The sequence below is a fragment of the Quercus suber genome, unplaced genomic scaffold, assembly GCF_002906115.3.
Source record: "Quercus suber isolate HL8 unplaced genomic scaffold, Cork oak 2.0 scaffold_38, whole genome shotgun sequence".
NCBI lineage: Eukaryota > Viridiplantae > Streptophyta > Magnoliopsida > Fagales > Fagaceae > Quercus > Quercus suber.
Window position 1 is genome coordinate 1,010,799 of NW_027069503.1, and position 25,336 is coordinate 1,036,134.

The window sequence follows — 25,336 nt, forward strand, 5'->3', positions numbered from 1 at the left end:
TTATCCAAAAAATAGTAAAAGAAAAAGAAAAATGTGTTGGTAGCATTGCTCATTTAATTAACCCAATCTGTATGCCACATTAAAAAAAATCCACAATCTGTAGAAGGGTGTAGATAATAATATAATTATAATAAGTTTATAAAAGTAATCTCATTTTGACTTTGTCTCTCTTTAAACAAATCAAAACCTACCACGTCACCAACATGCTTGAACCCACGTGCTCATGATCTCACCCAACCCAAACAATCAATCCTATGCGTCACAGCCTCAATCCTTTGGCTTTGTAACCCTTTTGAAACACAAATCAAAACCTTCTCAACCCAAAAAACCTTTTTCTCTCTTCTATTCTAAACTCTAATCCCTCACACACCCTATATTTTCTCTCCCTCTACATGGGTTTCTGACCGTTAATGCTTTAATCAAATATTTTCCCATATTTTCTCTTCCTTTCTTCTTGGTGGGTTATCTTTCTCTTTTTGATTTTTTTGCCTGGTTTTCTCGTCTGGGTGTTTCTCAAAATGGGTAAAAATCAAGCTTACAAAGCTATGCAGAGAGCCAGGCTGGGCTCTAGCTCTGCTGGGCCTGATGAGGTTGAAGATGGCATGGTTTGTACCCTTTCATACTATTTCTCATTTTTAATTCTAATCCTTTTGTGTTAATTTTGGTTTTAAAAATGTTAAATACTTGAATTTCATGCTTGTAGTTGCTTGTATAGTGTTTATTAAATTGATGTCTGGTTCTAATAGTTAAGCTCATGTTTAATGAAATTGACCGTATTGTGTGAAAATTTTTCTGCAGAAGATGTGTCTTTTAGGTTTGTGATTTGGATTGTGATGAGTTAGTTGTTAAGTATTTGTTAAAATAAATCTGTGGTTTTAATTGGTGACCTAGTATTGAGTGAGGTGTGTGAGTATTTCATGCAAAAGATATGTTTTTTAAGGTTGTTTTGAATTGTGATGAGTTTATGAGATATCCATGGTTCAATTTTTTTTGATAGAAATCAAAATGTTTGTTGAACTTCTTGGATCAATGTTGTCTTTTTTTAAAGATAAAAACTTTAGGACTAGGATTTGACTGTTGCAATGACTAGGATTTTCACCTGTATATAATTTTTAAATCTTTATATCATCAAGATGATTTTTTCACTTGTGTATCATATGATTGATTACTCCCTTTAGATTGTAGTTCATTGGTGATGAATATTAGCATAGGTTGATTCTATTTATGAAGTAGCTACCCTGCCCTTGTAATGTCTTTTATATAGATGTGTGTGTGCGCATGTACGCCCACTAAATGTAGGGTACCTGCCGCATCCCTGTTTGCATCTTTCAGTGATCATTATTTAGAGTAACAGTGTCCACACCAACATGACTTTGTGAATTGTCACTACCAAAATAGTGGTCATTCTTCCTCAAGCCTCTAGATTTCTCGAATTGATTGTCACCCATGTATAACCAAGAAAAGATTTTCTGATGAGCACCACTGAATCCAATCTCTCCATCAAACTAATGCCCCTTTTTGAGGAAGAGCTTCTTGCTAATGCAGAACTATGTCACTTTGTAGGACATTGCCTGAATCTTATAACTTGATTTTTATTGCTCTCTTTCATGATTAAACCATAGTGAGATCTTAAGCAAGGTTTTTTTATATGTATATTATAAAATTTGATAAAATAATCCAGTATAATAGTTGCTTGTTGGATGTTTTCTTTTCCTGTTCTGTAACTGATGAGGACAGTCGCAGGTGGATGGTTCATTTCATTCACCAGAGTGGCATGCTGCTCGTTTGGCCAGCCTTAAAACTTCTCACACGATCACCTGGGAAGAGTATAAAAAGAAGCAAAAGGTAATCTGTTGGACATAGCTAAACTTTATTGCAAGTTTATGAGAGTTTTCTTCATCTGTTTCTTCAGTATCTTCATGCAATCATCTCCCATAGACGTGTAATAATTGTGTAAATAATCTGATTTCACAAGAATGAGTATTCATAATGGTGAATTTAAGGTTTTTTTTTTTTTTTTTTTTTTGTGTGTGTGTGTGTGTGTGGCTTATTTGTGTCAAAGTAGTTTTATTTTTTCTTTTTTGTTATATTACACTTTTACTTTCATAAAAGGAATGCAAATGGGGTTTGATATCGTATGAGCAAATGAAATGCATGGATATGCATAAGAAGAAAATTCATTTCTTATTTATGTGCAAATATATGCCCAAGAATTTATAAAATAATTTTATTTAATTATTTGAAACCTTGCTTTCATTAATTTTGAACCAAGTTGTCTTTGACAAGTAAAAAATTTTTGAACAAAGTTTTATGTGACTATGGTGGTATGTAGTGGAGAGCAATTTTCTTTGGAGGAAAATAGAAAAAAAAAATTATGGGAACTCTTAGGAGGGTGGTGCTTGATGGTTGGCAGGGATCCCTATGGAGTAAGCCAATGTTAGAACATTAGAAATTAATGTTATTAATAATATTCTTATGCTATTTATCAAAAAAGAAAATAATGGTCTAGTTTCTCTGGATTTCTTTGATGAGGTTGGTGATGGCTCAAAAATCCATTTTTGGGGTGATTTTTGGCGTGGAGAGGATACTGATTAACAGATTCATGGAATTATTTCAGATAGCCAGGAACAAAGATGCTACTGTGATTGTTTGAGGGGAGGCATACAGTGACCCTTCATTTATTTGGGGCATGTAGGATTGAGAAATAGAATCAATGGAGGTATTTTTGGATGGTTCATATGTTGCCAAAGTAAACTTGGAGAGGAAGATAAGCTGATTTGGTGTGTTTTTTTCCCAAAGATTTGAGGCTTTTGTGTTAACCTTATATATGACCTTCAGGAAAGATGTTGAATGTAAATTCCTTGGAGGTGTATATAGCAGGCTAGAGCTCCTCCACGATTGGCATCTTTTGTTTTGACAGCTGCAAAGGACAAGATTCTAACAACAATACATAATTTGAGGAAATAGGGAATCATAATTGCTGATTGGTGTTGCATTCATAGGGCTTGTAGTGCTTCGGTGGACCATATGTTCTTACTTTTTGAGTTTGGTAGAGAATTATGGTGTTTAGTCCTGAGTTTTTTTTGGGGTGATGTGGGTTATGCCAAGGTCTGTGATTGCCTTACTAGCTTATTGAATAGGACACTTTGGAAAGAATATTAGTTTTGAAATTTGGAAGGCTATCTCGTTGTGTTTACAGTGGAGTATTTGGATGTTTAGATGAGTTTCAAAAGTACAAAGACAAATATAATGTTTGCCAACGGTAATTGCATCATTAAATTTAGAGTTATAAATTTAATTAACCTTAATATGCATGTACTATTTAAGGTTTAACCCCACGATACAACACCCCTTGAGAAAGGGCTTCCTGGATAGACTTAGGAACAACCACATAGGAAATAGAGGTAGTGAAAGCACTGAGATATAGAGACAAGTGTTCATATGACACAAAGCTAGATATTGGGTGAGAAGTATAACTGCGCTTACCTTTGTGCAATGCAATGCAAGTGGCTCCCTGGGGAAGATATTGGCTTGATAGGCGAACCAACATCAAAGACAAGTTGAGGATGAGTTGGAGATGAATTTGCAGACATGGAAAGCTAGGTTGCTCGGACACACCATTTTTGGCGTTGTGTTGGTGTTCGACACGTGTCGGACACTGGAACGGCCACGACGCGCCAGATTCCGGTGTCCAGCGGTGTCCTTTTTTTTTTTTTTTCTCGCTTCTCCAACATGGCGCCACACGGCTCCTACGCGTCCGACACGCCAGCAGTGGAAAAAAAAAAAAATCACAGATTTTACCAATACCATTGATTTTGTGATAACCCTAACACAATAAAGCTAGTTTAGAGTCTCTTTGACTGAAATTTGAAACCAATCTCAAGTTCTTCTCAACCTAGTGAACTCAACCCACCCTCCCTCTGTCGCTGCCGCTGCCCTCTGTACTTCGCGGAGTTAGATTGGGCCGATCGGCGAGCTCTGACGTCGACGCCGTGCCCTCTGTCCTCTGTCCCTTCCGATCTCTCTATCTCTCTCTCGGCGTGGACAACAGGTCCGATCTCTTGATTCTCTGTTCTTTCTATTTTTTTTTTTTTTTTTTTTCTTTCTTTCACTTTCAGATATTAATTTTGGTGAATGGGTGGGTGTACTGTTACTCCATTATTTATATAAGTTATAATGCGTTTTGTGTTTTTTTTTTTTTTTTTTTTTCACTGCTGCTGTGGCCATGGGTGCCCTCTGTCCTAATTTTTTTTTTTTTATATAAGTTATAACTTTTAAGTTATAAATTTGTTTTTTTTATTTATTTATTAAAGTTAAATATTTATTTATTTGTACTTTAAACATTTTATGTGTATTATTGTACTACTCTGGGTGTTAGTTTACTTATTTGTAGTTCTTACATAATTTAAATTCTAAACATAATTGTATTTTATGTCTAAAAATATTAAAAAATATGCCTAAATATAAAATTTAATTAATTATTTAACCGCCGGTCCCTGCCGTGTCCCCGCCATATTGTGTCCTTATTTTTCAAAAATTGCCGTATCCCCGTGTCCGTGTCCGTGTCGTGTCCGTGTCTGTGTCCGTGTCCGTGCAACATAGATGGAAAGGCTTAGCAGAGGGTGGTTGCCAATGACTCTATACCTGAAAAGGTTTCCCTGAAGTAGTGGTTGGTAGAATAAAAGGGATCAATTGAGGAAGGCAAACAAAAAGGTTATCTATAGGAAAGGAAGGAGGAGAAAAAAAGGAAATATACTCAACGATTGTGATATTGGCTTAATAAACTGATGTTGAAGAGTCGGGGAATAACATTTGTATCCTTTCAAAGTATGACAGTTAGGAGAACACAGTCACACACTTAATAGACTTGGGACCCAACTTATCACACCATGGACCTAAAGCATGAGCATAGCAAACACATCCAAAGATTTTAGGAGTAAATGGAACATGGATGTATCAAGAGATAAGATAACATGAGGTATTTGACCACCCAAAACTGTGGAGGGCTTACAGTTTATTACTTAATAAGGTAACAAGCATTAAGCACACCACTGCAATATGGTTTTGGAACATTCATTTGGAGCAAAAGTGCACGAGTAACTTTCAACAGATGTCTTAACTTATGCTATGTTAAGCAATTATTTTGTCAAGTACGTGGACTGGATGACTGATGAATTATGCCATGATTATAAAAAGATTGATTCCATGATGAATGAAACAATTCATGGGCATTATCTGATTAAAAAATGCAATTTGAAACATCAAGCTGAGTCTATTATTTCCATAAAGAAAATTTGAAAATGGAGTATAACAGTATAACTTTGATATTTCTTTCATAAGATAAGATAAATGATTTGAGAGAAGATTAGTGTACTACTAATTTGGGTTTCCATACTGTTCCACAAAAAGCTATAAATTTGGGCATCATTAACTCTCCAATTGTATTTGGGATATGACACCAAGCACTATAATTTCTTTTTAACTAATAAGAAGACTTCTATTGACTGTGCCCATTGAGTATAATTGTTATTATTTAATTTGATTGAAGTCATTGAAAGCAATTAAGGAGAACACAGTGATTTGGGGCCCAATTCTTTTTTTGTTTTCCTGATAAAAAATTATTAGAGAAACATACACAGAAAACCAAACTTCACCAATCAACAACCTGCAACTCCATAACCCAAACTTCACAAACAACTTAGTCAGCAACTCGCAACTCCATAACCAGAGCAACTGATTCAAGAAAACGAGAAAGCAACATACAGAAATACTGGCTACTGGAATAACAGCATTAAAGCAGAAAGGAAGAGAAGTTCAGCATGGAACCATTCCAGTCAATCATAAGGGATCCAACCCGTAACAATGACAGATATGAACAACGACAAGGTCAATTGAGAAACAATTGGGCAATGGCAAGGCAATGAGATAAGCACGGGACAACAGCAGTTGTCTCCCTGAATTGATGTCGGGGTCTAGTGACTAGATCTGTTGCTGTGAACCATAGACTCGAGTTTGAGAGTTAGTCCAAGGGTTGGAAGTTCCACAAGAAGTTGATTGTGAGAGCCTTTGCTGATGGTGGGCTTGATTGCAGGGTTCATCTCAGGTCTGATGATGATCAGTGCTGATTGATGATGGTCAGCTATGGTTGAATGGGCTGTCTAGGTGGTTGACTATGCACAGTGGCTTTTTCATGGCTTACATCAAGGTCTTTGATACCATGTTAACAATAATGGTATTATTATACTTAGGGTTTAAAAGCTAATTGACCGTAATACACATGTAATATTTATAGGTTGACCCCACCATACAGAATTACCCAATGGCATTTACAACTTAAACAATATTACTCATAACAATGTTCAGGAAAACATGGATGATGTGATATATCCATTAGTATCAATAAGCTGCAATGTGTTGGCTGTGTAAAACCTTGCTGTTGGAGTCTTTCTCCAATGAGAATGAAGAATTGTTTTTTGGGGCAATACCAGTAAAGAACTCACTACTGTGTCCTTGCTGGAGGTCCAACAAAGAGAGGAAGTACTTGTGTATATATATATATATATATATTTATTATTGGTAAGTTACCCAATCACTTGGTGGATTTTAGTCCATGACCTCACCCTCCACCTTGCTCTTACAAGGGGTGGAGGTTCCATTTGAACTAGGGCTCATTGCCATTATTGGTTTTCTTATTATGAACAATGCACTTTGCATGCTTCCTCTAAATTATATAGAAACCACAAATTCTATGCTAAACTTAAAAATAAAAATCACATTAACTAAAAAAAAAAAAAAAATGTTGTGCATAAAAGCATTGAGTTAAAACCATAAGTTTAAAAGTGGCTCGGGCAGGGTTTAAAAGAAAATATTTCTTCGCAAATTTGTTTACAAGAGTACGAGAAAGAATTTTGTTCCTAAACTGAGGTCATGGATGATGAGATTAATGAAGAGATTGCACTTAAAGTCTATGTTATAGATTATCCAAAATTTGTACATTTGCTATTTTAATTTGGGAGGCTGATTCATGTTTAATTTGGAGCATTTTGTTGCAGAGAACTCAATGATCATTTGAGGGCTGTTGAATGCTTTTTAATCGCAAGGCTGCTTTCCTGAGTAGTTGAAAATGATCTATAGTCTGGTTGTAATAGTTAAACTTCCTTGTGTATTGTTTTTTGTTATATACATTTTTTGATTAGTCATGTTCATGCATTATTTCACTCTATGCATGCATGCCTCCTATATGCTTGCAAATTTTTCTATTGTTGATTTCTTTATTATTTTTACTATTCTCACTTATGAAGTTCGTATGAGATGTACTAGGAAGATGAATTGAAAAAGGGGGAAATGGAAGCTGATACAGATAGAATGATGAGAGAGTACAGAGCTCAACTGGATGCTGAAAGGGCACGTAAGCTTGCCCAGGGAAAGAACCACTCCAGTAGTAAATCTAGTCACAAAAAAGGTATGTGCATTGTGCAGTAAAGTGTTAAAAAAAAAAAGGTTTTCCCTGTCTTGTGTTGTCTAGTATCTTTTCTTCTTCCTGAAGGCAATATGTATCTTTGCAGATAAGAAGGACAAAGATTTAAAGAAACGCAGCAGCAGCAGAAAGAGAAAGGTTCCTACAATTTCCTAAATTGTTATTACTCAGATTTGACACTTTATACATTCTAGAATAGTATCTGCTTACATTACATGATTATAAGCTAAATTCGATGTTACTTGACCTTCCTCCCATAAAATATGAGCACATAGGGTGGTCATCACCTTATGTTACCATAGTGAGGGAACCCTTTTCAATGTCTAGTGATCATGGCACCCGTTGGACCAGTCATACTTGAGTCATATATGAAGTGAGCTTCTGAAGAAATCCCATCAACCCCCACCCCCCCCACCCCTCCCCCCCCTCCCCCGCGGTCTCCTTTAGAAATTTTGAGACTGATACTTTCTTTGTGTTTCCTCAAATCTGATGTAAAGGAATTAGTTTAAGTCATGCTTGAAAATTTAACTGTAATCTTGCTTGTCCATTTATAAATTTCTATTATACTGAAGTCTGCTATGACATGCCTTTGGCATATGCATGAGTTCCTCCATTGGAAATTAGATGCATATGCTGTTTCTGGTGGCTGTAAAATTGAAATCCCCCACTTCCCTTTGCTCATCCTGTCTGTCGGAGAGGAAGGGAGCATTTCATTTTACATTGAAAGGAACTGCAGAATTTGTAGTATGCCAGAGGCAGTGGTGGCTGTATGTATTTTCTTTTCCCTTTCCTGTTCCTTTTTGGTGCTTTAATGCTTTGTCTCTGGGTTGCTTCCCGATGCCCAATTCCTAAGGTGTAAACATTTTTGTTTTCTGTTGGCATGCCATCAATATTAATCTTTTATTTATTGGTAAAAAAATAATAAAAACTTATCTGTAGCAATCATAATTCAAAGCTTTATTTTGTGAATTGTGTAGTGGCTTCCCTTGTAAACTTGCATAGAGTTGATGTAAATTAAACCAGGATTGAAAACGCCATTAATATTAATATTTTATTTATTGTTACAAAATAGTAATTTTTTTTTTGGTTGCAATCATAGTTCAAAATTTTATTTTTTGAATTGTGTAATGGCTCGAATCCTTTGTAAACTTTGCATGGAGTTGATGTAAGTTAAAACCAGAATTTAATTTTTAGAGTTATGTGAAGATTTGATGGAATCCAAAAGTTAGCCATTCAAATTTATACACGACCGTTTAATATGTGTCATGTCTCCAAGTTACTTGATCATAGCCATGCAACTCAATTGTTGCAGTTGTTTATGACTCAATTTCTAAACCCAGCCTCGTCTGTCCTTGCAGCATTCAAGGAGGAGATCTTCTGAGTCTAGCTCCTCAAGTTCGTCTTCAGATTCTTCTAGTAGTGATGAAGAGGAAAGAGAATCAAGAAGATCTAAATCCAGGTCTAAGAGAACTAAGAAGGAAAAAAAGCACAGGTCAAGATCCAAGCACTGTAGCAGTGACGATGACAAGGCTGATGGCCCCGTGCCACTTTCAAGATTCTTTGAGAGTGTAAAGAGCTAACATGTTGAATATTTTATTCTGTACTTACAAAAATTCTCTTGCTACTATAGGAGATGAATTCGTTCTTTCTTAATTAGCTCCTAGCAAATATGGATTGCATCGTTTCTTCCCTTTCTCAACTGTGAGCTCTTTGAGATAATATTTGGTTTGCCATTTCTTTTTCTAAAGTTCAATTTTATGTACTAGTCTGGTAGAATGTATCCTATCGTGTGTAATGAACTGTATTATACAAGTTCATGTAAGAATTTTATAGAACTTTGAGCAGGAAAATTGAAGTCATTACTCATGCAATCATGGTTCCCCCCAGCCCCCCTGAATTATTCAAAATTGGTTATACTTAGAACTAGTTGCTTTGTGTCTTTTCGGATCTGGTTTTATGGACAATTCATGAACAGCCTCAAACCATCCATTATCAATGCATTTTCCAGATGCTGTGATTGATAACATCACTCCAATTTTAGCATAAAACCATAGTCTTTAGTTGCTGCTAATAAGTTTTCACAGGAGTTGGTGCGGGAGCTTATCCAGTTATATTTAAAGGTATGGTTGTACATCTTGCACACAAGATATATTGACTCTTGATTGGGATTTATAATCTTATTTGTACAAGAATTGTGCCAAACCTCCACCCATGCGCTATATCTAGTAGTAATATTTATTTTAATTATAAGTAAATGAAAGTTCTCACTCGAAAAAGGAAAGGGTAGCATTGGAAGTGAAGGTATGCTGAGGATGAGCATCAAAGCGCATTTATGGTACAATTTTACTTCAGAAGCATTATTGTTGAACAATTCTTCTAGGACCATATTATTTGTCACAACTTAAAGTAATCGATTGTGAGTTGAGAACAATTACTTTTGTACTTACTTTTTGCTTATATACTTTTATATTTACTTTTTGCTCATAATTAACCACATTAGAGTCATAGCAAAAATTTTACAAAATTTGCTTGCCTAGACTTTCACACTGCCAAAATATACACATGAGAGCTTTCAAAGATATATGTACGTTTGTTCAATCACGGGTGCCATACCCCTTGAATATGGCAATTACTAATGGCTTTTTCTCCTGGAAAATTTGAGAACAAAGACCACAATTCATCATATAAAAATCATTGATCAGGCCATTACTGGAACGGTTTCTACTAATTTATTCCAAAATATAAACCAAGAATCAAACCATGATCAGAATTTGTGGAAGAAAGAGTACAAAGGATCGGAAATTGTTTTTTTAATTTGTTTTCTACTCTCAAATCTGAAACTACAAATGTGCACGTACTTGTAAGGGAGAGAGAGATCTGTTCATCAGATGTTGGCTTAAATAAAAATAAAAATAAATAGAAAAAATAACAGCAAAACAGCTGACACAAACACCATTACACTAGTTCCAGTCCCTTAATTCTGCCCATAAACCAATCAATTCCAGATCCACCCAGTTTGGAATGGAACATATATATACATGAAGAAATCAATCAGCAAGGGTATAAAGCAGAGAGACAACACTGATCAAATAAAGCACAGCTTGTTAGTGCTGATACTCGGGGTTAAATGCAAGGGCCTCTCGGTAGATCAGCTCCTTCATTTGTTCCTCAGTCAGTGCATGCTGCTCAAAATCAAAGCTGAAGGGAGTCATGCACACAGGCTCATCACTGATGTCATGCAGAGATGACACAAACACCATTACACTAGTTCCAGTCCCTTAATTCTGCCCATAAACCAATCAATTCCAGATCCACCCAGTTTGGAATGGAACATATATATACATGAAGAAATCAATCAGCAAGGGTATAAAGCAGAGAGACAACACTGATCAAATAAAGCACAGCTTGTTAGTGCTGATACTCGGGGTTAAATGCAAGGGCCTCTCGGTAGATCAGCTCCTTCATTTGTTCCTCAGTCAGTGCATGCTGCTCAAAATCAAAGCTGAAGGGAGTCATGCACACAGGCTCATCACTGATGTCATGCAGAGAGGTTAGATAGGGGTGAGCCAACGCATTTTCAACTGTTCAAGTGGAAAATCATATGTCAGAGTTTTCAATAAATGCTTAAACATAGACATAGTATTGTTACAGAAATAACCACAAAAAATTATGAATTAAGTGACTTCACTATTAATCATTAGAAAAGTAATATATCAGAAGCAAAAAAAAAAAAAAAAAAAATAATCATGAATTGACTTCCAAATTTAATACTAAATGTGGCCTGATGAAAATGCAATTCTGTAATGTTCATGGACACAATGGACGAGGTTCTCACGCAATAATTATTTTATGCATTCCCCCACCTCATAGTGTGTGGGATTCGAATGCTGTGAAGAAGAGGATGCATATATTTGATGCATTAGACACCTTCTCGGTTTTCATGGAAAATTTATGTGAGAAGCCTTTTTAAGACAAAAACAATGACTAAAGAACAAGTTATCTTTTTATATGAATTATAGAGTTTAGGTAGTCAATCTAGCATTTTGAATGGCAAGATAACAGCACCAGGGTTGTACAAAATCACCAAGGTTGAGCTTGGATTCAGAAATTGAACCTGTGTCTTAGTTTCAGCAGCGTCACTAAGATTTTTAAAGGGGAAAAGGGAATTTTTTTCAAGTGCGGGGTTATAATAAGAGGTCTCGATGTCACAAATTACTTCTGATATGTCCTTAAATATCTCCTAGTGTTACCTACCACAGTATTAAGGAACGTAGGCAACAAATGGAAATTAAAGTGGGCATTCCTGAGAAAAATAAATCCTTAGAGATGCTGAAAATAGACATACGTGCTGCCAAACATGTTTTTTACTTGCACCTTTCACCCAATATCATCATATGCCTTGATTCTTCTAATATCAGCACCATTGGTCTAAGGTAGATATCCTATATATATGTACTTAGTGCACAACACATAAATAAACTCTGTGAGTTAGTTCTGGTTTTTTGCTCTCATATAAGAAGTATAAAGGTTCACCTCCCCCTAAAGAGGAGAAGGCTAGTACCTTGATTCTTTCCAAACTGGAAGATATATAAAATTGAGACCGCAGTTAATGTATCAAATATGCAATACATTATACATGTTTGTCTACATTGTAGCACTTTCACATGTAACAACAATATAGCAACTTTGAAATATTAAACCAAAAATTTGGCAAAAAGCTAAAGAACACCCTACCCAAAACCAAGTATGAGGGTAGGTTTAGCCAATCCATAAATTTAAACAAATGTCATTTATCAAATGCACAACAGAATGGCATACTAAAGGAATATGTCAAAAAATATCATTTTCTTTTTTCAATACATTGACCAAATCCATGAACATATGTAGTAGTACACACACACACACAAGATACGTGACAAAAACAAGTTATGCCAGACCAAAAGTGCATAACACTGAAACAGATCCATTTATATATAAAACTGCAAAACATGTGGTATAAATTTTACAATTAAACTACTACTGTACTGCAAAGCTTAGTTGAGAGTAGGGCTTAGATGATATGAGTTGATACTTGTATTGTTATGCACAGAACAGTAGGAAGCATAAACTCACCAGTAATCCTCTGTCTGGGATCGAATGTTAACATCTTTTCAACAAGATCAATGGCTGCAGGATGGACATGTGGAAACTTTTCAGTTAAGGACTGCCGACGGTAAAGAGGAAGTTGCCGAATGTATCTTTTAGCATTTTCATTCAAGAATCCCAAGTCAGCCTCTGTTGGGGTGCCAATAAGCTGCAAGATTTTATTTGAATAAATAAAATACTTATTATTTGATAAAAAGCAACGAGTACAACAGCATTACAAGGATTACAATTTTAAACTTGAGTATCCACATTTTAAAACAGAAAAGGAAAATGTCCTACCACTATCACTCAATTATAAAAATATCTTTAAAAGATTGTTTGATCTTATGGGTTGGCTGTTCCAACTTCATCATTCTACTATTTCATTCTTGCCAAAGTGTCCACAAGATGCAGAAAGGTCCCGCATTCCAAGCTTTAGAATTTCCGTGCTTCTGAAAACTTCCTCTCCAAAAGCTTAACATTTGTGCCGCAGTTCTTGGCATTAACCATGAAACTGTAAATAGAGTCCATGCAAAAGATCAAATACCCTTAGTTACCACTACCATGCAATGCAGTAGAAGATGTTCCATTCATTCCCCACTATTCTTGGGCATGCAGCACCGTTCAACAGTCAACATGTTACATTTCCTAAGATCTTCCACAGTTAAAATTTTGTCTAAGGCTGTGCCCATGTGATGGGGTACCTTCGCATCCCAGATACTCCACCAAGGAAAGCGAACCCCTATAGCACCCCTCAGAGCTTCATAGTAAGGTCAAACTCCAAATGTTTCAGCCTTGACAGGTTTCCACATTATTTGATCCTCTAATCTACTAAGGAGATCAAATTATAACAAATCCAATAAAATCTCCACACTCCAATTCCCAATCCTGAGGTAACCAGGTAAATTGAGTATTCTATCTATGTTAATCACTCAAATACAAGGCAGCTGAGGCATTCTTACCGGTTCCAATCCAATATAATTAAAGAAAATCATCTTTCAGGCAAAGTTTTCCACACCACAGATCATGCCATAATCAAATTCATAGGCTGTTTCCCACAGAGAATTTTACAAAGCGTGAAAGAGTATCCCATCCTTCTCAATGGCTTTTGAAAGACTAACTCCATATAATCTCTAACCAAACCACCCTCCATACTATCTCTCTCTCTCCCTCCTCCCCCCCCCCCCCCTCTCCAAAACAAAGGCTTCACCATATTTGAGATAGAGAGAGCACCGCCAAAGTTGCTGTCTTAGCATAGGACAAACTATTATAACTTGTTAAATAAAAACCATTAAATCTGTTTTAACCCTAAAATAAATAACTAGACCTTTAAAACCACATGACTTTTACTTCAATTGGAGGCCACACATGGGCCCCATAAAATAAGTCTTGAATAGATGAACGTGTGAAGTAGTAATAAATTAATCTTCCAATGAAAATTCAAGGATAAGACAATATGGAACCTGATTCTAGAGAAGATGGACAGGAGATTAGTGGGATAGAAACGTTTGTACTTATCCAAGGGAGGTAGAGTCACTTTAATCAAAAGCACTCTATCTAACTTACCCACTTATTTTCTATCTCTTTTTCCTATACCTGCTGTTGTGGCTAACTAAATTAAGAAACTTCAGCGAAATTTATTATGAGGTGGCATTAGTGATGAACCTAAATTTCATCTGGTTAAATGGGCTACTGTTTGTTCCCCCATTTCTTCGAGTGGCTTAGGGATAAGGAAGGTAAGACTCTTTAATGAAGCTTTGCTTGGAAGTGGCTATGGAAATTTGGGATTGAGAAGAATGCCCTTTGGAGGCAAGTGATAGAAGTGAAATATGGATGTGTATTTCGGGGGGGGGGGGGGGGGGGGGTGTGGGGGTGGTGGTGGGGGGCTTATTTTTCATGCCATATTCTGTATGATATTGGTGACGGGTCTAGGGTGAAGTTTTGGCAAGACCGTTGGTGTGGTGAGACATCCCTTGCAGTCAGTTATCTTGAGTTATTTAGATTTTGCAGGGATAAGGAGGCTAGTGTGGCTGCGCTTATGAAGTACACCAATGGCGTCCTTGTTTGGGATGTCAGTTTCTTTAGGGGTGTGCATGCACAGGAATTAGAGGTTATGTCAGGCTTCTTGGATACCATATATGGTTCTTCAATAAGGGGGTTTGGTGAGGATAAGATGTGTTGGAAACCTAGTAGAGATAAGGGGTTTAAGGTTAATGATTATTATAGAATTTTAGTGGGCTCTACTGACTTCTGTTTTCCTTGGAAAAGCATTTGGAAACAGAAGATTCCTTCTTGAGTAGCCTTCTTTGTTTGGACTGCTGCTTTAGGGAAATGCTTGACAATTGACAATTTACGAAAAAGGAAGGTTTGGATATTGGATTGGTGTTATATGTGCAAGTGTAATGGTGAATCAGTTGACCATCTCTTCCTTCATTGTCCGGTTGCTATGGATCTGTGGGCTATGGTTTTGGGTTTATTTGGAGTAAGCTGGGTTATGCAGCAATCCGTTTTGGGGCTCTTAGAGTGTTGGCAAGGCAGGTTTGGTTGTCATCAAAATGATTTTATTTGGATAATTGTACCCTATTGCTTAATGTGGTGTTTGTGGAGGGAGAGAAATAGTAGGAGTTTTGAGGATATTGAGAGATCCATACCAGACCTCAAGTTATTTTTCTTTAGAACTTTATTGGATTGGTTGGTTGCTATGCAAAACCAATCATTCCCTTCTTTTTTTGATTTCATTGATTCTTGTAATTTTTGTACTTGAGTTGTTGACCCCTTGTACACTCCCTGTGTACCAGGGTTCTCCTTTTTTTATATCAATAAAACTTATTACTTATCAAAAAAAAAAGAAAAAAAAAAAAGACTCCATGGCTGCGTCATTCCTCTCTAGTCTGCATAACCATAAACCTAAGAGGATTAAATGTGCTTAGCTTATGGATCCTAACCCTTCTCCCATCGAAGGAGAATGAAGATTTATAGTGATTAACCAGACTGATGCATTGACGTTTTTTTGATTTGCAGGAGCATGAATATTGAATTTTAAAAAAAAACGGTCCACTTAAAAATGTAAATATCTCATTCATGATTACATGTACTGGAGATGGTATGCAGTTCAATAAAGGTGAGGTGGAATAATGCCATTTAAATAATACTGTTTAATGACCCTAAAAGTACAACCTCAATGTCACCTGATTAAAAAGCTCCAGATTAAGCAAAAAGGATAAAATTTATATCAACTTTTAAGAAGATGGAATAAGGAGAATATGCAGGCAAAAGCAATAAATATAAGAGAACTTGTAATAGGACGATCCTGCGTTTCCAGAAACTAACAATATAACAATATAAAGATGGAAGAGTAGATTACCTCCATAAGCAAACGTAGCTGGTGCACATGATCTCTTCCAGGAAACAGAGGTTTCCTATCCATCAATTCCATGAAAATACAACCAACTGACCACACATCAATAGCTGCAGTGTAATCTGAAGAGTTCAATAAAAGCTCTGGTGCACGGTACCATCTTGTAACAACATATTCCGTCATGAAATCAGTTTCAGAGGTGACACGAGCTAGTCCAAAATCACATATTTTCAAGTCACAATTAGCATTTAAAAGAATGGGGGGGGGGGGGGGGGGGGGGGAGGGGGGGAGAGAGAGAGAGAGAGAGAGTGAGAGAGAACCAGGTACAGGGTACAGGTCATCACATTGCCAAGTAACATCGCAAGGAAAGGCATATGGCTCCACAGCATTCTAAACAACCGTCTCTATAAGGATAACACCTAACTAAAACAAGTGCTACAAATCTCCAAGCTACTTTGATTGCTCTAGTACTATTTGGATTCAATCATACAAAATAAGTTATTGTACAAATTTTTCAAACCCAACTCAAGCTGAAAAGTTTTAACCCCTCCAATGCTTGTTTTTGTATAAGGCATTTTCCAACAAAGTTCTGTTATTGATGTTCTCCAGGTAACAATTTCTATATAGCTTAACTAAGATGCCAAGAAATGATTTAAAAGTGAACATTTGGGTCCCCATAGGCCATGCTTTGATTCTTTAAAGTTTTCACCAGCAAGCTGGACAGATTCAGCGATAAACAACTTCAAGAACGTTATAAATGATGGTGCCACTTTGGTTTTGCATTCATCAGATTTTCAGTTCGTGTGCAAGGATGTCACATTTAATAAAGGAAAATGACAGCACCAAAATGGAAAAATATCATTCAATTTTTAACTGAACAGGTAAAAGAAATGCAGGTGAATGTGATGTAGACATTAAGGGAAGTAAGAAAAGACATGGTGCCTCTCATTTGGCTTGAAGCATGACCCCAGATGAGCAAGTTAAAAACCAATTTAATGCAGTTAATACCAGACTGCTGTGATGTCAAACTTTGTCCAGTTGATAGTTTTTTGCCTTTTGTATAGTTGTTGATTCTAATAAGGGCTGTCAGAAGTCAAAGACTCAAATCATATGAGGTCTTTGCTGATGCAACAAAGTGGTGCTATCATAAAGGGAAACAAAATATACCCAAAATGCTTAGAATTGAACCTGACAATGCTCCTCTGACAAAGCTTGATTGGAACGAATAATTTGGTGCAGGTCAGTGTCCATTAGCTCATATGCAATATAAACATCATTAAATGCCTCCCTCTGTGGTGGTGGTATTATATCTCTGATTGCAACAACCTGCAGGACAAATGTAAGCAATATTAATTGAATGGGAATATGCTAATTATTGCTAAACAGGATGCCCACCACAAAAAGAATAAATAGACATGGGGTTAGTGGAGATTCTTATACCAATGAAAAGAATAAATAAACATAACCGAAATAACATCTAAACAGCATGCCTACCACAAGATCATAAGCTTGTGATGATTTATACGTAGGAAAGAAAAGTAAACATTTTTTTTATTGGTAACTTACACATGAATCCAATGGGTCTCATCCTCCATCCTATACTTATTGGAGAGATGTAATCTGATCTAGAGCTCATTGATGTAGGTAAGACAAAAAAAATATAATGGACCTCATATTATACTATGGCCAAAAAAATAAGATTAGGATATGCTATCTAATAATTGCTACTATCTTGCAACCAAATAAAAGTACCCAAAGTACACCTAATGAATTATAAAATTATATTTTGTATGCAACACTCATCCTAAATCGGTAATGATCATACTTAATTTAGTAGCCAGCTGTTTGTATAAGTGTAGGAACATAAAATGGTGTACATGATGCAGATAGTAAAGAGGACTTTGAGGAAAAACAAGATTAAAAACAAAAATATTCAAGAAGTGTGGTCAAATAGAGATGCAGGGCCTCCTTGCCACCTTTCATAAGCTACTTTAGTTATTATTATTATTTTTTATAAGTCTTAAGTTTCTTTACTTTGGCTGGTCCAATTACGTTTCTTTATAAGGGCAATTTGGTAACATCTGGATTTTCTGAAATGGACTGTCCTTTTCTGTACCAAAGGTCCATGAGTCTTATTTTGTATCTCGAGTCAAATTCCTATTGGTTTCAAAATTCTTAACTATTGTTTTCTTTGTTATTTTGATAAGTCTAAAGTAGTTTATTTAGAGTCCTAGTCCTAAAAGGATTTAGCAATAGCCTAAAATGGTTCAAAGGCTTTATTGTAGTCAATAACATTGATAGCGAGATTAATTTTATTAAAATTCCAGCATATTGTTTCAAACTTCATGTGATTATCCTCTTTTACTTAAGCACAATTGCTTAGGAAAACCTAAATGTGATTACCTAGCATTTATCTTTATTTATTTCTCACTGTCAGCTTGTAGGCTAGTGGTTGGAGGCTTGGGATGAGCTATAGACTAAGACATTCTAGGTTCTTTCCAAACAGACCGTAAGAGTTCACCTGGATTACTTGATACATGGTTTTGGCATGCAGGGTCATGTATCTGTGGTTTACTCCCCTGTGGTAGGTCCTAAGGGCCCTGCCTCGGTGAAGTTCCACATCATCAAAAAACAACTTTCTTTATTTCTCATTTTATTTGCTGTTGTAGTACTAAACAGCCATCAAACATATTAAAGATCTAATCTTTTCATTACCTAAACCCTTAAACATCAAACCTTATTCAAGGACCCCTCAAGATCATATCAAGAAATCTAATTTAGTGCTGAATTGCCAAAGATAAGTGTAATCATTGCATTATTGCATTGGTTAGGTATTTGTATAATTGTAGCAACTTAAAATGGTGTACAGTTAAGAAAATTGATAATGAGATCTATTCAGCTAAGCAAAGATTGGGAACTACACCATGATGATCAGAAGCTTCCTAAAATGCCAGACGCCATAATATGCAATGCTAATCAGTTATTACTGGGCACTAAAACCCACTAATCCGTTATTTTCTCCATGGAGGCCATTGTGGAAACCGAAAATGCCTACAGAGGTAAGTTTCATTTGGACTGCAGTGTTGGGGTAAATTTTGACTGTTGATAATTTCCGGAGGCGGCAAGTGGTTGTGGTGGATTGGCGTTGTATGCGTAAGCAGAATGGGGAGACTATTGATCACTTACTCATACATGGCCCTATAGCTCAAGAGTTATGAAATATGGTGTGCTCATTATTTGGGCCCATTGGGTCATGCCACATGGTGTTGTGAAGCTTTTAGCTAGTTGGCCAGGCAAGTTCAATAGACACAGAACTACGGTGATTTGGAGTATGATCCCTTATTGCCTAATGTGGGGTATATGAGGAGAAAGGAATGCACATACTTTTGAAGGGAATGAAAGATCAATTCACCATTTGAAGCTATTGTTCTTTCAGACTTCGTTAGAGTGGGCAACTGCTTCGGGAGTACCTACTTTTACTTCTTTGCATGATTTATACCTTGTTTTTTCTCACCTATTTTTCAATGAAGTTATTTACCTATCAAAAAAATTAAAAAAAAAAAATTATAAATCAGTCTTGGCTTAATTTAAAGACTGTGCTTTCTATTATCATTCATTTCCTAAAACACTAGAAGAGATCAAGAAAATACAAAAGACTGAATTTTTTAGCAAAATCGACACTTATTTTGAATTTATACCAGAAAAAGGCGATATTATCATAATTTCAATGCATTACTAAATTCCTGATTTAACAACTTGAATTAAATAGGCAACACAACAAAACACATTTAAGTACACTATTATTCCCAATTCACTGTTTTTTTTTTTTTCCAGTTTTTGTTAAGTGACATAAAGCAATCAAATTTCTATTAAAAACGAAATAATTACTAATTACTAAACCAATTAAGCAATAAATTGAAACAATTTGTCAATTCTCATTCACCATTACCATTACTTAAATACACTTCATAACACACTAATATACCTAATTAGCTGTTTTTTCTTTCTTTCTTTTTTTCCCAGTTTTAGCTAAGTAATCAATAACCACTAAACCAAATTAAGCACTAAATCGAAGAAGAATAGAGAGAGAGAGAGAGAAAGAGTTTTACATTTTCATGTTCCATATGACGAAGCAGCTTGATCTCACGTAGAGTCCTCTTCGCATCGATCTTGTTATCGAACGCATTCGCAATCTTCTTCAACGCCACGTGCTCATTCGTCTCCGAATTCAGAGCCGAGCTGAACCAAAAATTCTCCGATTCAAAAAAACAAAAAACGAAATTGAAGAAATCAAACAAAGAGAGAGAAATAGAGACCAAACGATGCCGTAAGCGCCTTTGCCGATCGGCAGAATGGGAGGCTTATACTTAGCGGTAACTTCGAAGATGTTACCGAAGATGTTGTACTGAATAAACCTCCCTCCGTGACTCAACGTCGCCGATATGTTCTCCGTCGTCGTCGCCGTCGCCGACATCGGCATCATCGAGTTCTGAGACTCCGGCTGAGCCTCCGTCATCACAGCGTCTCCTCCGCCAGGATGACCTGGCACACCACCGCCACCGTCCACTGCTCCTCCGCCGTCCATTTTTTCTGATCTGATTGATTATGATAATGATTGTCGTTTTTTTCTCTCTCTCTCTTTCAAAAGCTCTTCTTTCTTTCTACTCGTTGTAAATTTGTTGTAAAGTAGCAAAAAAAAAAAAACCAAAACCAATATAAAGTATAAAAGAAAATGAAATGAAATGATTGTTGTTATTGTGCTTGTGTTTGTGTTTGTGTGTGAGTGAATGTATGGTGTGCTTTCTCCTTTTTGGGTTGGTTAATTTTGTTGATATATGAGAGCGAATGTAATGTGTAACGTGTATTTTTTGTTTTTTTTTTTTTTGGATTTTTTATTATTTTTTGTTTTTTTTTTGGATTTTTTAGTAAAATACCAAAAAAAAAAAAAAAACTAATTTTATCTAACTAATATATTGTATTTAATCAAATTCTGTTTTTACAACAACTGTGAGTCTGTTTTTGTTTTTTTTTTTTTGTTTGTTTGTTGTTTTCTTATTGATTCAATTTAATTCTGTTTCCAATATTCAAAACAACAATTATTTTTGTTGTTTTCATAATAAAAAAAAATTTTGGGTTTGGAGATGTGTAAGTGTACATGTGTAACTCAAAAAATAATTTTTTGAAAATGAAAAACTGAAATTTTTTTGATAATAGAAAATTCAAAAACTTTTTTTTTCTTTAGAAAATTACAATTTACTTTTATTTTAGATAAAGTGTTTCTCCAAGTCAAGTTGGAGGAACCTTCTTTAATCCATTACTTAGTGATTTATAAGATCATGTATGTGAATTAAAGCACATGATTAATTTTAAATAATTTAAAACAAGTCATAATAATAAATGAGTGATCATAATTGATTATTAAAAGAATTAATTATAATTAATGAAGTATTAAAGACCCATTGGCTCAACTCCAAGAGAAGGATGTACTTTTTAGTGCATGGAATAAAAATTCAATGACTAATTAGGTATTTTAATTGACAAATTAATTATTTGTTTAATCTGAAGGTTAATATGAACATAAAATGACTCAAAAGGGATGATAAACTTGTAATTAGTTGATGACTAACTTAAAATTAGTGCATATACAAAGATGTGCAATTAAAAATAACCACAATTATATTTATAATGTTTCTATATAATAAGTAAGGAACTAAACACATTTATAGTATTATATAGAAGTATAATAAATTTAAATTTAGCCCAAGTTTATATTTTTATAATTTTAGATGCATGAATTTGCATGTAAATATAATTGACAGCATATCTGGAAAGACACTTGATATGAAATTGGAGTACATTTAAAATCTAACATCAGTATATTGTATAATTAAATACACTTAGACACAATTCTCAAAAAGAAAAAGAAAAAAAAAACACTTAGACACATTATTAGAGGAGTAATACTACCGCCGCAAACTATTTTACAGCACTTTTACAAACTATTAATGTGACTAGCTTTTTATTGGTTTTCATCTAGGTTTACTATTAATATCACTTTTTTATTTACTAATAACCACTGACCATACATCAACAGTTTGTAAAAAAAATTTATATCTCTAGCATTACTCTTATTAGAGTGCAATTAGAATCTTAATTTGGATTATTAATTGAGTTTCCATTTTAACATATTAATAAGTTTAGTAATACAACTTACTCTCACATATTCTATTGATAGATTATGAGTGGTGGAAATAAAAGTAGTGTTAGTGGTATGTTCATGTGAAAGTAATTATACAATATACCATCTTGATAAGTTGTGAAAAAAATTGTCCTTGATAGAGTTATAATATATTATAGGTTAAAATGTAAACTACACCCTCTAAGTTTAACTGAAATTCATTTTAGTCATCTTACTTTACTTTTATTCAATTGAGTACTCTAAGTTTCAAATTTATTCAATTAAGATATTATGTCGAATTTGTTAAAAATTGTCCTTAAAAAATTATTTTTACACGAAAAAAAAATTTTTTATAGATTTGTATGTAAGAATTATAAAAAAAAAAAAAAATTATTAGTTAATTGCATATTTAAATTTTTTTAAAAATAAAATTGGACAAAAACCTGAATTGAATAACTTTGAAATTTAGAGAATTTAATTAAATAAGTGTAAAGTTAAAGGACTTAAATAAATTTTAGTCAAACTTAAAGGATGCATTTTGCATTTTAGCCTATATTATATATGATTAGAAAATTCATTCAACTATTTAGGATCCTAAATATTAAGATTGAATTCCTCTTGTTAATTTAATTAAATTAATGATGATTATAAAGTCTAGCAAAATTATAAGATATGGGAAGTCGGTCAGCATTCCAAGAAATGTTTCAAATGATAAAGAAGACACGGTGACAAAAATGGGTTAATAAATGCAGGGTATGTCCTTTAGAACTTTCTGTGTTGTTAAGTCAAACATTTGTTGATACATTGTCAAAGGTTAGGTGAAAATAATCAATGTAAATTGTCACGTACATTGGTACATGTCAATGCCTAGGTTTTATTTTACGTCATTTTTATTGTCTCATGAGGAAATTTTAATTTGCACACAAATAGTTAAATAAGAGATTTGAGATTTTATTTCTGTCTACACCAAACATTAATTAGTGTTTTGGTTTAATAGTAAAAGACAAATAAATAATCATTAGAAGCGGATGTTATAAATTGAAACTCTACATCTAAAATTAAAAATTAAAAAAACCAGCAGCTAAAAAAATGTTGTGTGACTGGGTTTTGCTTAAAAACTAGCTTTAAGTTTTTTGTAACATATTTAAAGCCGAACATGCAAGAGTCTGCATGTTTAATTCCAATTTATTTACTTGAGAAGCATCTTGTTGCATTTGGCTATTCTAACATTATCTCATCTTGCGATTACTCCCAATATGAGATTGGCAGTGATATATTAGTGTCTGTTGTTGTTCTGTCGTTTTCTTATCTGTGTATGTATTGAATTGACAGAATGCATAAAGAGTGAAAGAAATTAGGCCGTTTGGTAACGTTGTTAGTTGTTTGTATATTTTTGAAATATGTGTAAGTAAAAAAGTGTATAAAAATAAGTATAATGTTGTTTAGAAACTGAAAACATATTGTAAAACTACCATATCAAATGGGGCTTTTTTATTTTTATTTTTATTTTTATTTTTTTATAATGATTTAGAATGTAAATAGGGCTTAAAGCCAAGTATTTTTTTTTTTTTTTTTCGATTATATCTAGAAACAAAGTTATGTATTGTGACTTCCCTTCTTGTATAATATATTAAATTTCCCACAAAAAAAAAAAGTTCGAAACATAAATTCTATCCCCAAAAAAAAAAAAAAAACACAGAAACCAAAGGAGCCAAATGTCCATTAAAATTTTCTTATTAGAAGGAAAATAGGTTTAATTTGCACACAAATTGACAAATAAAATATTTGAGATTCTATTTCTACCTACATTAAATATTAATTAGTGTCTTGGTTTAATAGTAAAAGACAAATGAACAATCATTAGAAGCAAATGTCATAGATTAAAACCTTACATTTAAAATTAAAATTTTTAAAAAATCGCAGCTAAAAAAATGTTGTGTGATTTGGTTTTGCTTAAAAACAAGCTTTTAAGTTTTTTATAACATATTTAAAGCCGAACATGCAAGAGTCTGCATGTTTAATTCCAACTTATTTACTTGAGAAGCATCTTGTTGCATTTGGCCATTCTGACATTATCTCATCTTGCGATTACTCCCAATATGAGATTGGCAGTGATATATAGTGTTTGTTGTTGTTCTGTCGTTTTCTTATCCGTGTATGTATTGAATTGACAGAATGCATAAAGAGTAAAAGAAAGTAGGCTGTTTGGTAACGTTGTTAGTTGTTTGTATTTTTTTGAAATATGTGTGGGTGAAAAAGTGTATAAAAATACGTGTAATATTATTTAAAAACTGAAAACATATTGTTAGAGCATTCACATCAGCATATGGATAATCATGTATAATACAAAATTTTTCTCATTTTACACATTTTGGCCAAAAATCCTCCCACATCAGATTGTGTAAAACCGTGTAAATTCATCTAAAAATTTCCATGAACTACAGTAACCGTGTATATATACACGGTTACTGTAGCTCATGTATAGATTATTTTAATATTTCTAATTTCGCTCCTTTTTTTTCTCTCTCTTCTCCATCTGCTCAACCAACCCCTCATCATCTTCTTCCTCCGATACACACTTCCATAGACAAAATAAAAAATCAACCACCACAAAACCAACAACAAAATAACCCACAGACACCACAAAATAACCCACAGACAAAATCCAAACCGATCGGCGTGCTTGGATCGGCGCTCGTGGGAGCTTGGATCGGAGCTGCGGAGCGGAGTGGTGGTGCGGAGTTGCGGATCGGAGCTCGTGGGAGCTCGGATCGGAGCTGCGGAGCGGAGCTTTGGATCGGAGCTCGTGGGAGCTTGGATCGGAGCTGCGCAGCGGAGCTCGTGGGAGCTTGGATCGGAGCTGCGCAGCGGAGCTTGGATCGGAGCTGCGCAGCGGAGCTTGTGGGAGCTTGGATCGGAGCTGCGGATTGGAGCTGCGCAGCGGAGCTTGGATCGGAACTGCGCAGCGTGAGAGAGAGAGAGAGAGAGAGAGAGAGAGAGAGAGAGAGAGAGAGAGAGAGAGCAAAATCAGAAAAAATGATGGTTGAGAAAAAAATGAGCTGAAAGAGAGAGTGCGCGCCTATAATAAGAAGGTAGTTGAGGAAATAATAAAAAAATGGAGAAAATTGATTTTTTAAATAAAAGTGGTGATAAAATAGATGAATTGATGTGGGTGATTTGTAAAAGAGGATGTGTAAAA

At 34.8% G+C, this 25,336-nt stretch overlaps 2 protein-coding genes across 2 annotated transcripts; one reads left to right on the forward strand and one right to left on the reverse strand.

Annotated features, from left to right (window-relative positions):
• The first annotated feature begins 275 nt into the window (after window positions 1-275).
• On the forward strand, window positions 276-9,348 carry LOC112020018 (uncharacterized). Its single transcript, XM_024052568.2, has 5 exons — window positions 276-605; window positions 1,744-1,845; window positions 7,321-7,462; window positions 7,566-7,615; window positions 8,836-9,348. The coding sequence occupies exons 1-5, from the start codon at window positions 519-521 to the stop codon at window positions 9,055-9,057; spliced, it is 603 nt and encodes a 200-aa protein (XP_023908336.1). The 5' UTR covers window positions 276-518; the 3' UTR covers window positions 9,058-9,348.
• Window positions 9,349-10,722: 1,374 nt separating this feature from the next.
• Window positions 10,723-20,716, reverse strand: LOC112020011 (mitogen-activated protein kinase homolog D5). Its single transcript, XM_065770960.1, is given in 6 exon segments — window positions 10,723-11,058; window positions 12,590-12,770; window positions 15,966-16,231; window positions 17,078-17,285; window positions 20,069-20,198; window positions 20,276-20,716. Coding segments are annotated over 6 exon segments (1,227 nt in total). The 5' UTR covers window positions 20,545-20,716; the 3' UTR covers window positions 10,723-10,885.
• Window positions 20,717-25,336: the final 4,620 nt, after the last annotated feature.